Source organism: Podarcis liolepis (genome assembly GCF_965112155.1).
Source record: "Podarcis liolepis genome assembly, chromosome: 9".
In the NCBI taxonomy this organism is placed as follows: domain Eukaryota; kingdom Metazoa; phylum Chordata; class Lepidosauria; order Squamata; family Lacertidae; genus Podarcis; species Podarcis liolepis.
Window position 1 is genome coordinate 35,717,828 of NC_139564.1, and position 11,446 is coordinate 35,729,273.

Here is an 11,446-nt window from a genome sequence, read left to right on the forward strand (position 1 = left end):
AACAGCTGCAAGAATATTGCTAGCGAAGAATTGGAAGAAACAAGATTTACCAACTATCAAAGAATGGCAGATGAAGATGATAGACTATATTGAACTTGCCAAACTCACTGGGAGACTCCGAGACCAGAGAGAAGAGATGGTGGAAGAAGATTGGAATAAGTTTAAGGAATATTTGAAAAAATATGTTAATATTTAAGAATAGCTTTGGAAGTGGATATAGGCTGTGGGGTTAGAAGTAGAAGATAGTGTATTTTAAAACAGTATTATTTGTAAGTGATAAAATGTGAAGTTTTTTATGGTTAAAGTACGGTAAGTGTGATAAAAAAAATGGTTAGAAATTATGATATATGTAAACTGCTAAAGATGAAATAAAATGAAAATCAGATAGGTGGGATTTGGGGAAGCCCACCTAACAATTGTAGAAAAATAAGACAAGAATCCATTTGTATTGTTTGTTTTTCTGTTTGTGTTCTTTATTTGTGTTATAAAATGAATAAAAAAAATTGGGGGGGGGGGGAGAATTCAAAAGCCACAGTAGGGCAGCTTGAACAAGTTTGCAAATACTCCAGGATGCATGCAAACAAACAAAAACAAACAAAAGACCCTGCAGGCTTTAGAATTTTAACGTTGTGTCCTGTTTTTTCCTCTAACCCACCACTTACCTTTGCTGCAATTAAGATATGATCTCTGACCAAGAACTCTAGAAAAATTGTGGAGTTAGTGTGAATCTTCTCCCCAACTCCCATGTTGTCCGTCAGTGCACTTGAACAAGAAGTAATCAGCAGGGAAATAAGGGCCTGACTCAAGACTATTCATCATGCTGGCACTTCGAGCATGCCAGTCTCTTACAACTGCAGGATAATCACTGGAAAGGAGCACAGCCAGGAAATGGCAGTACAGAGCTAAGCCCAAGAACAGCTGCAAATGATTGCCCAAAAAGTTGCCAAGTGTTCTTCACCAATTGATTCCTTCTGTTTGGACGAGATAACCCTTTGGGTCCCTTCCAACTCTATACAGTATTTCTATAGATTTCTATCTACTGGGAGGAAAGGACAGATGTCCTTAATAACACTGGAAGTTATAAATGCAGGAGGGAAGAAAGAATTATTCAGCAGCATCATGGACTGGTTATTTTAGATGTGGTTGGGGAAAAATTAAAATAACAACACAAGAAAGAGCTCTGCCGGATCAGACCAAAGGCCTGTTAAGTCCAGCATCCTGTATCCCCAGTGTTCAACCAGAGGTCTGAGGGATGCTCACAAGCAGGACATAAGCATAACAGCATCATCCCCATTTGAATCCCCTAGCAACCGGTATTCAGAGACACACTGCCCCAAATACAGCAGTATGGAATCTTCTAGTTAATTATGTTCGCTTACACACTCTTAAGTACTCCCCAGGCTTTTATTCATGCTCATGCCTGCAGGCAGGAAAGACAACACCTAGGTAACCAGTGAAGTTGCTCCCAAGAATGGATTGGGGGTGGACAAGGAGAAGAAGAGTCCGAAGGAGTTTCACTTATTCAGAAGGGGAAATTCTGAAAGTAAAGATGTTGCTGCCATTTCTTAATATTGATTCGTTAGTCTCTTTTTACTAAGTGACTTAACCAGAGAAAATTACCACAAATAAAAACAATTAAAACCAGAAAATGTAAAACAATCAATACAAAAATGCATTAAATGCTCATCCAAGCTGGTATTGCTTGCATGTTGCAATGTAGCTGAAGTCCACACCTCTGACATTTGACACATTTAAACAGGATGACTAAGAGGAGACTTAACAACAGCAAAGATTTACATCTGTATACTGAAAACAGCAGTTTCTCATGCCTTAAGAGTTGCCCCAACAGCACAGCAACCTCCAGGTAGAAAACCAGTCCCAACCTACAGGTAGAAAACCAGTCAGTTCTGAACCTAACAAGTCCCATATTACAGGAATATCTTGCTGAAATCAAAGCGAGGCGATTAGGCAATTCTGTCCAGCACCAAAGGTTATTTTTGGAGCACATTCAAAACCCTGTGGCTCCATTCAATCTGCATATTTTATATGCATATATTTATATTTGCACGACTCCTTTCTAGTGCCAGGTCATGCCTGCTGCTGCTAAACATGTCTTCACTTGCCTATCAACATATTTTGATGGTTTTATTTTTCATTTCAGCAATTTGTTCCTGACAGATTGGCAAGTTCGCCAAGTATTCCATCAAGGGAAAATGACAAAGGACCATGGGATATACATGAACTCTTCTTCTTGAAGAACTCGGACTCTATGCTTTGGAAATCCCCAAATTATTAATGAAATTAGCACATGGTCTCAGCACCAACTCAGAGTACAGGTTACATAGCTCAAAATGTACATTGACAAGGGATGGGATACATGGCTAGGCATAAGCAAAGACTTGACACATCCCTCCTGCTCTCCTTGTGGGATTTAGAAATTTTCTGAGCCCATAAGATATGCCATTATTTCATTTTCAAACTTTTCACCAACTTTCTTTTAGCCCAGGGAGATTGAAATCTATTCTACACCAAGGAATCTTATGCATCAAGAAAACTAAAAAGAAATAAGACAAACAAATCACAACAGCTGTTTCCTTTTGGCTGTATTATGGTTGCTAATTTTCCCTTCATTTCACAAGACAAGCCATATGGTCAATAGGCTTACTCATTTAAATAGTAATAATAATAACAGGAAGAGTCATCCACATGACTTAGTGTCAATTTACAATTGCTGATGGCACGAGGAAAAAATGGGTATAACAAGGAAATTCCTGGGGCAAGTACTATTTCGTGAGAAAACACTAATAGATTTAAAATCACAAAATATGCAGCAAAGTTAAACGTAGAAATATAGGCTGTTAGATTTTTTTAAAAAATATCCCCTTATGAGTTCCAAAACCTCCCTCTTCCTTTAGCATAAAAGGCCACTTTTTGTGGTCTTAAAAAAGGATAAGTAATAACTACTTTGTAAAATGGATAACTCTCCTGAGATCTCCCACTGCTAAAAAAAGATAATTTATTACCAAAATGCAGCCCCACAAATCCAAGGATAAAATGTTGGTGTTGCATGGATGTGAAAGCCAACACTATCTGATGTTTGAAAGCAAATCCTGCACTATGTCTTATTTAACGTTTTCTGCACAATATTTTTAGCACAAGCATCCTTATAATACCATTATGCCTAGACAACTGAGGCCAAGAAAGAGTAACTTGTCCAAAGCCACCTGGGCACATAATAATAATAATAATTAGTTTTTGTACCCCGCCCATCTGACTGGGTTGCCCCAGCCACTCTGAGTGGCTTCCAACAGAATATACCAAAACACATCAGAACATTACACACATTTAAATCTTCCCATAGTAAATGTTACTATGAAGGCTACAGTAGCATTTCTATATATGTGAATCCTGCAAAGATGCTGATGAAAAGTTCCTTTGTTAATCTATCCTTACTTCTTTGCAGCAAGGATCAAAAGCATTAAACCCTGCCTCTACAAAGATACTGCTGTACTGCACAACAACAAATTAAAAGTCAATTAAAAACAAGGAGATTGCAAAGTGCAATGAATTCAAAACATTTTCACAATGCCATGATTAATTGACTTTTAGCCATTCATTTAACCTAGAACATAAGCAAATAATTCAAGCCAAGTACTTATAGCACTAAAATTGGACATGCCATTACTATAGCTTCTGTTCATGATTTTGTTACTCTTGAAACATTAATTTTTTTAATCTTCATCAGTTTGGTTCCTAATAACCCTATAAAGTAGATACCACAGTGCCTATTTTCTCTAATTTAGTTGGTCTGGAGTTCCAAACACGCCCTTAGAAATACTAAATATAGTACCAATTTGCCTGAAGATTTAATGAGTTTCCCTTTACTTTTGCTACACAAATTTTTAAAGATTCAAGAAAAGGTAACTTCAATAACTTACAAGAAAAGTTTTGTAAAATTTCACAAATGATAGAGATTGAGTTTCAGGTGTTTACAAAATCATATGAAGAAAATAATTTGTGGTAAGATATATGAAATTATGTTACCATGAAGGATGCACTACTGCTTTATTTTAAACTACACAAAACAGTAATTAGGCTATTGAGTGAAAAGGCAAGAATGTACTCAGAAAATGGTCTCCCCCATTTCAGTAGCTTCAGTGACCTTGGGATGAAAGTACTTCACAACATTTTCTGATTTGAGGATAAGGGCAGGATGCATTTAAAGGAGCAGACCGTTTTTTGCACATTGCCAACTTAAGAGTTTGTGGGTATATACTTTTTGCCTAATATGGGCACAAGAAGGTTCAAAATAACTGAAAGAGTGCAAAAACATAAATGAAACTATGGAAGTTGTGTGAATTTTTCTTTCTTTCTTAGAGTCCACTTATGGATGAAAATATTTATGGAGCCCCGAATTCTGGTTCATCTTTTGCAGATTTTAATTTCCCTGATGTTGTTGCCTACTCAAAACTATGTCCCATTGAGTTTAATGGGATTTACTCCATGGAAATGAGATATAGGTGTGCAGACTACATCCACAATTCTATATGAACTAACGTGGGAGTAAGTCTCATGAACTCTTCTCTACTTCAGAGAAAACAGTATTAAATTATTATTTCATTCCATTTGTTAATTGCTTCCAATGAAACATCTTCAAGTGATTTAACAAGGAATACATATATAAAACTACTTTATGCACACAAATCAATTAAAATATTTTTATTGCTACATCTTTTTAAAGATGTGTATATGACTGAACAGCATTGATGTAATATCCCCAGGGCCCAGTTTCTTAACAATCCTTATTAGCTGCTATAACAAAGAGGTAGGCACCTTAAAGACTTAAAGTTTAACACCAGCACAGAGAATTTGTAGTTTTAATGAATTATGAAATGCTTTGTCAATCCCTTAAGAGTTTACTGAGAAAATGTCTCAACTCAGCAAAAAATATTTAGGTGCACTGAAGGGGAAAATAATCATTTCATTAAAGAATTTAACAGCATAATCCTATGCATGCCTTCTCAGAAGTAAGCCCCTTTGAGTTCAGTGAAGCTTTTCCCGAGTTAACAGCACAGAGGATTGCAGCCCAAGGCTGTATTCTGAGAGTATGCCCCAAAGAACTCTGTGAGCCTTAGAAGTAGATATGCACACGATTAAGCTGTAAGCTCCTTGTATACCAAATATTTCTTACTATATGTGAAAATGACATTGTTTTAAAAAATAGTGCTGGTGCTCTGTTAATGCCAACCTATCACACTAAACTAGTGTCAGTTAGATAAATTGTTTCTATATAATGGTGAGAGAAGACAATTCCCACCACAGTTTCTGTGAGCATTTTATTCCCCCGGTAGTCAGCGGATAGCCATCTGCCAGGCACCTAAACAAATGTGTTAGAAAGATGTTTGGCACCATTTCATGAACTTAAAACTACTGTTACATGCCCAGGCTGCAGTAAACAGCTCCACAGTCCACACTGCTGTGATCCAACTGCTACCATAAAAACTGTATTTATAAAAATACTAATCCTGTAGAAATGTAACTTGTAAACACAGAGAGAGCATCTCGTTTCCCTGAGAGGTACAAATGGAGGACGCCACTAAAAACACATTTATGTAGGTATTCTGCAGACTGCACCTGAAAGCAGCTATAGAACCATAAACAATAGAAGAGAGTAAGGCCTGGGAACTAGGAGTGCATGTCAAATTCTAATGCTAATCTGCAAGGACTCTCATAGTTGCTTCTCTGAAAGCCAATTGCTGCCGTACATGAGCTGAAGTGTGCATCACAAGAAGGAAATGCACAATAGAGCGGAGCACACTTACAGCATCCATGCACATCATGGGCGGACACTCATAAATTTGAAAAACCAATTCCATGCTAATGGAGCACACAGCGATTAATTTAAACTTTCAAGTGTTATGACGGGTTTCAGCACTGAATGACTTAAAAGCAAATTGTGCTGTGCAGCAGAGGCAGCCAACAGGATGTCCTCCAAATGTTGTTGGACTCCAACCTTGGAAGAATGGCAGATGCAACTAATAGACTACATGGAGATGGCGGAAATGACTGGCAGAATCCGAGACCAGGGAGAAGAGTCAGTGGAAGAAGATTGGAGGAAATTTAAAACTTATTTGCAGAAATATTGTAAATTTTTTGAATGTTGAGGACATTGAAATGAATTGCAGGGGTTCTAGCAACAAGGTAAAATATAAGATTGCATTAATAATAGATAGAATAATAGGACATGAATTTGCTGAATTAATTTTTAAAAGGGATACAAAAATGGGAGACGTGAGGAAGTCAGGAAAATAAGTTAACTAAAGAGGAGAATTTAAGAAAGAGGGAATTTTTGTCTTTTTTAATATATGTCTTTTTTCTATTTCTTTTTTGTGTTTAATGTTTGTATCTTTGTATTCTATAACTTTGTATCTTTTTTGTTTTTACTATTTTTCTAAACCTTTTATTGTTAAAACCTAATAAAATATTATAAAAAACCAACAACAAATGTTGTTGGACTCCAGTTCCCATTGGGCACAACCAGCATGGTCCATGATCAGGGATAATGTGAGAAACATCTGAAGGTTTCTCATTCCTTACCTAGCTTGAATGGAAGTCACTCTTATTAGTTACGGATTTTTCTCTATTTTGTTACCCAGTACAGTAACTAGAAATGTCAGAGACTGGACCTGGGACCTTTTACATGCAAAGCATGTATTCTGTGATTCCTCCTCCCAATCTAATAAACTGTTTTCATATTTTAATAGGAAATTACATGTAGCTGAACGTGCTCTAGCCAAACCCTTTACATTTGCAAAATCTGTTTAATCTGAAATACTGCTGACTTCCAAGGCCAAATAATCTCTTCCTGGCAAACTGAGTCTTCCTTTAGATCTATTTTTGTTTGCACTTCTTCTTGCAAATTGCCATGATTTGCATAGATAACCAATGCACAAAAGGCCACACAGACTATATGCCTGCTCTAAAAGGGCTGTCTTTGAGCCTTCAGGCAAACACCTTCAACAATAAATGTATTCTGTTACCATTTTTTGTTGCATGTAGGCAAGGTCACATTTTTCTAAGCCTTTATTTCATGTAGTAACAGCCACTGATGGAATGAATTTTTGGCATGCATAAAATATATTGCTTTCAACAAAATCCTAAAATTAGTATACAGATCCAGCATGATTTGGTGGCTGAAGTGAATCATAGAATCACTTTGACTTAGGAAGCTTACATCTGAACCATTTATCATCTGTGAATTTTCTAGGTGGCCAAGAAAGGAGTGATTGAGGTGTTACACTTTTTCCAAGTTATATATGGGATAAACTCAAGCAGCTACTATGAAAAAAGACATGCTTACAGTGACTCAGATTTGCCAGACCCTACTTTACAGTAGCCCAATGTTACAATGAGGCAAGGGATGTTTTTGAAAAAGTGTGCCATTTCACCGATGTCACTCGACTTTATACAATTAAATATCAATACAGATTAGGAAGCAGAAGAAAACAAGCTGAAAACAAGCAGAAGTTGAGAATGTATTTTTGACTCATTCCTGTGATTTCCATTTAGGTAACTGTCCTTGGGAAGTACAGCACAACTGACATGCACAATAGTGGCTGATGGAAGAGCCTTGCTGCAAAAGCTTTCTAGGACACTTGAATCAAAATATCCTAAAAATAACCTTAGACTAGGAGAGAGCACAACCATTTTTGGGAACGATGGAATTGTCAACACTCTAGTGCTACAGGATTAAAATTCCTTTAGGATCTTCCCCACCCTCATCCTGGTTTTATATTCCTTTAGTGCCAGTTAAGACATTACGTTTTGCAGTTGCCATCAGAGCCTTGCAGCCAGTATTGTAATTCAACCCAAATTGCAACCAAGGATAGTCATATAAAACACAGTGACAATGCACATGTAAAACAAAATTTTAAAAAGCTGAATCCTGGTTGTCTTGTCTGATCTTCACTATTTCCAGATGATCTATGCTAGCAACAAAAAACATACATGGCTAATAGACACCACAATTACAACCACTACACTTAAAACATTCAAACTGTCATATTAAATTGTAAGGAGTTCTCTAGAGTGGCAAGTCCAGTTCAATTCAATTTCAGTGTTGGACTGGTTGGCTGGCTCTAACCAAGCTAGGTGTAGGTGAGGAACTGATTCCTTGAAATAGTGAAGTGCAAAAGGAGATGAGGAAATGAGACTCATCATGTTACACATTTACTGGTGTAGGCCACAGAAACTGACATGCCCTAAATCAGTGCTTCCCAAACTTTCCGTTCCACAGACCACTGAGTCTTGGCAGATCACTTAATGAGTTCATGCCTGTTGCAGCAATTCTAATATGATGTGATAGGTGCTGATTTAAATTGTATTTTTATTGCTTCTTTTGTATTTCATATATTCCACCTGAATGAAGCTTGTGGTCTACAGACTATAGTTTGTGACACTCTGCCATAAACCATTCTAGATCTTTTGAGCCAGATGGCTCAGAATTTATTTTTTTCTTGATGCAAGACAGAAGCAATGTGCTCCTGTGAATAAATTATTTCCCTTGGGATTCATGCATTCCTGATAAGTCCCAAACTCACTGTGAGACCTCGCTGTATTTCACTCCCAGTATAGCATATCTAAAATAACTACTGAGTGGCCTTCACAGAATTTCTTTGAAGGTAAATTACAAAAGCACTCTCTTAATCTACCTCCAACTTAAGCACTCTCTTAATCTACCTCCGCTCTATGCATGGCTGATTAGAAGTACCGGTAAGTCCCACAGAGTCCAATGGGACTTACTTGCAAGAAATTGTGCAAGAACTGCAGCCTAAAACTTCTCCGTGTGTGCTATTAGTAATCTTCCTTCGTGCAATTTTCAAAGGACTCTGGGATGCCACTCTAAGTCTTTTGCACAAGGATGTAGGAAGCAGTAATCAGTAGAGACTCTGCCAACCCCAGCAGTACTGACATGCAGGTGAATATAGCCATCCATACACAATAATAAAAGCCTAAGCAAGCCAATATACATATATGAAGAAAGAAAAACTGGCATCCTGGATTTACCAAACACACAAACGGTATACCTTCAAGTGAAATGCACACACCTGTTGCAAATGCAGACCCCACATCAAAGACACCAGGCGTGGACACGGCATGTAAATAAACGCACCAAGGACTAGCAGGAGCAGCATCCCCCACCCCAAAGGCAAAAGAAGAAGATCCAAACTGAGCAGTTTTGTCCCATATTTCTCCCCCTCCCGCCTCGGAGCCCTCTTCGTTCCCTTACCAGCTAGCCCTCCGCTGCCTCCATCTCCTCCGTGCCCCTTTCTTCTCTGCAGGATGAAGTAAGGGTTGGCCCTCTCCGTGATCCACAGGGCGTTTGCCAGCAGCACCTCCTCCGGGTTCACCCACATGCTCCCGGCCAAAGACAAAGGCAGCCTGGACGGGGTTCGCTTCAGACGTCTGATTTCGCTTTTAAATCATGCGGAGCCCCGGTTGGCTTCAAGCGCCCTGCCCAGCCCAGCCCAGGTAGGAGCCCGCAACGCCTCGGCCAGAGGAAGGTACATCGGGGTTAGAAAGGGAAAGGAAAAGCAGCACCATCCCCACCGGCTCTCCAGCCCCGGAGCAGCCCCTTCTCCAAGCCGAGAACAGTGGCAGCAGCTAGGCGAGAAGACTCGCTCGGTGGCGGACGCGGGGATGAGCCGAGCGGGTGACCTCAGAGAGCATCAGCTGCGACGGCTGGGCCCGCCCAGCAGCCTCGCCACCTCCCAGCCTCCTCACTGCATTCAAGCTCCGGGAAGGAGCCGCTTGCGGAACGGCGCCCCCACTCGGAAAAACGCGAGTTTAGCAGCTGCTCTCCTTCCGGCACAAGAGCTCCGGAGGTCCGCTCCGCTGCATAGACGAAAAATGCAAAAAAATAAAAATAAATGCATAAAAACCAAGCCAAAAACCACCCTCGCAATGTTTGATGCTAACGAGTAAAGGCCAAGCCTATCTATCATTAGGGAGCGATTGCAGGCAGCGAGATCCACCGTTCGGCATCTGTGATATGACTACGGGGAAATCACAACAGGTAACCCTGGCGAGAACGCGCCCGCGCGCGTACACACACACCTCCGGATTGGTACTGCCGAGAGCCGCCCAGCGCACCACGGATCTTTGAAGATCACCTCCCTAGCTACCCCACCCCCGCTAGGTTTAAAGCACGCGCACAGCCTAACAAGATCTCAGCGAGCGCGCACATGGGTCTAAAAAGCGTGCCAGGGAGCAACACCGATCTATCCGAAATCACTGCAAAATCGTCCGCATCACGGTCTAACAAGCTTATGCCAGCTAAGGAGATGGGCATCCGCAGGGCGATCAGCTGCCAGTAGCTGCCACCGCTCGGAGCAGGATGCACAGAGCGAATAAATCTAACCACCCTGCCACCGCTCGGTTGCTACAGATGGCTTGCTCGTACTGTCCATTTCTGCTCAATGAAAAGGGGAACGGGGGCCTGGAACGTCACCAGCTCCCGTTCTGCCCAATGCTTTCTATGCGCAAGCGCGCGACCTTACGGCTAGCGCGCCGCCAGGTTCCGAAAAAGGCGTGGCCAGCGCCAGCAGCACAACCTGCGCAACGTTGTTTGGTTTCCTCCTTCCTGCATTTCCAGGAGCCAGTCCCGCGTCCCGTCTGCCCTTGCTCCTGTCCTGTGCGGGTCTCGGCAGAGGCTCCACCGTTCCTGCCCCACCCCGGTTAGAACCGGCGCAGGAATCCCCTGCAGAGCTCTGGCAGCGAGCTGATCTTCAGGGAGGGTGTGAGAGAAGAGCCATTCCTATCTCACCTGATCTCCCAAGTCAGAATTCTTAAGCAAAAAAGACTTCAAAGAGGCGAGGCTCCAGCAAATGTTGCCGAACTAAATAGGACATGGGAGTAGCCAGGATTTATTGGGGGGGGGCTGGCTTCGGGCTGCAGAACCCCAGTTAAGGATTTTTATTTATTTTCTTTTGAAATAGGATCAGCAAATTCCAATCCATTCAGTTCGAATTTAATTGAAAGAGTTGATTTCTTTCCCAATTAAGGGATTACATTAGCATAGCTAGAAAGATAAAATTATCAGCCATGATTACTACTGTTGTGTTAGCCATCATTTTATCTCCCAGAAATGGCGCAAACCTACACAGACAATTACATCCTATTCCTTCATGTAATTTTATAGACTTTTTGCCTCACTACACATTTTCTTCCTCTATATCTGTCAATTTAGAACACCACATATATTTGACAAAATAGTCTCAGGTCCTCAAAAGCTTATTCCATAATGGATGTCATAAGATTTGCTTTTCAAGAACCAATGCCCCTTTTACTAGACTATGGCAGTCTAATTATGGCAGGGGCGGCTAGCCTTCAGTTTAGGGCTAGAGTGACAGCCCACAAGACAATTTTGACCAGAAAATATGTCCTC

The 11,446-nt window shown here is 40.5% G+C and overlaps 1 protein-coding gene across 2 annotated transcripts in view; it reads right to left on the minus strand.

Annotated features, from left to right (window-relative positions):
* The window catches only part of TBC1D9 (TBC1 domain family member 9), a 52,591-nt gene extending 42,057 nt beyond the window's left edge, over positions 1-10,534 (minus strand). The window contains exon 1 of one of the 2 annotated variants that reach the window (XM_083519866.1): positions 9,290-10,534. In XM_083519866.1, coding sequence (XP_083375992.1) covers positions 9,290-9,416 — 127 coding nt within the window. In that variant the 5' untranslated portion in view covers positions 9,417-10,534. The remainder of the gene's footprint in view (positions 1-9,289) is intronic. The other variant, XM_083519865.1, reaches the window with a different exon arrangement.
* Between the last annotated feature and the right edge of the window lie 912 nt (positions 10,535-11,446).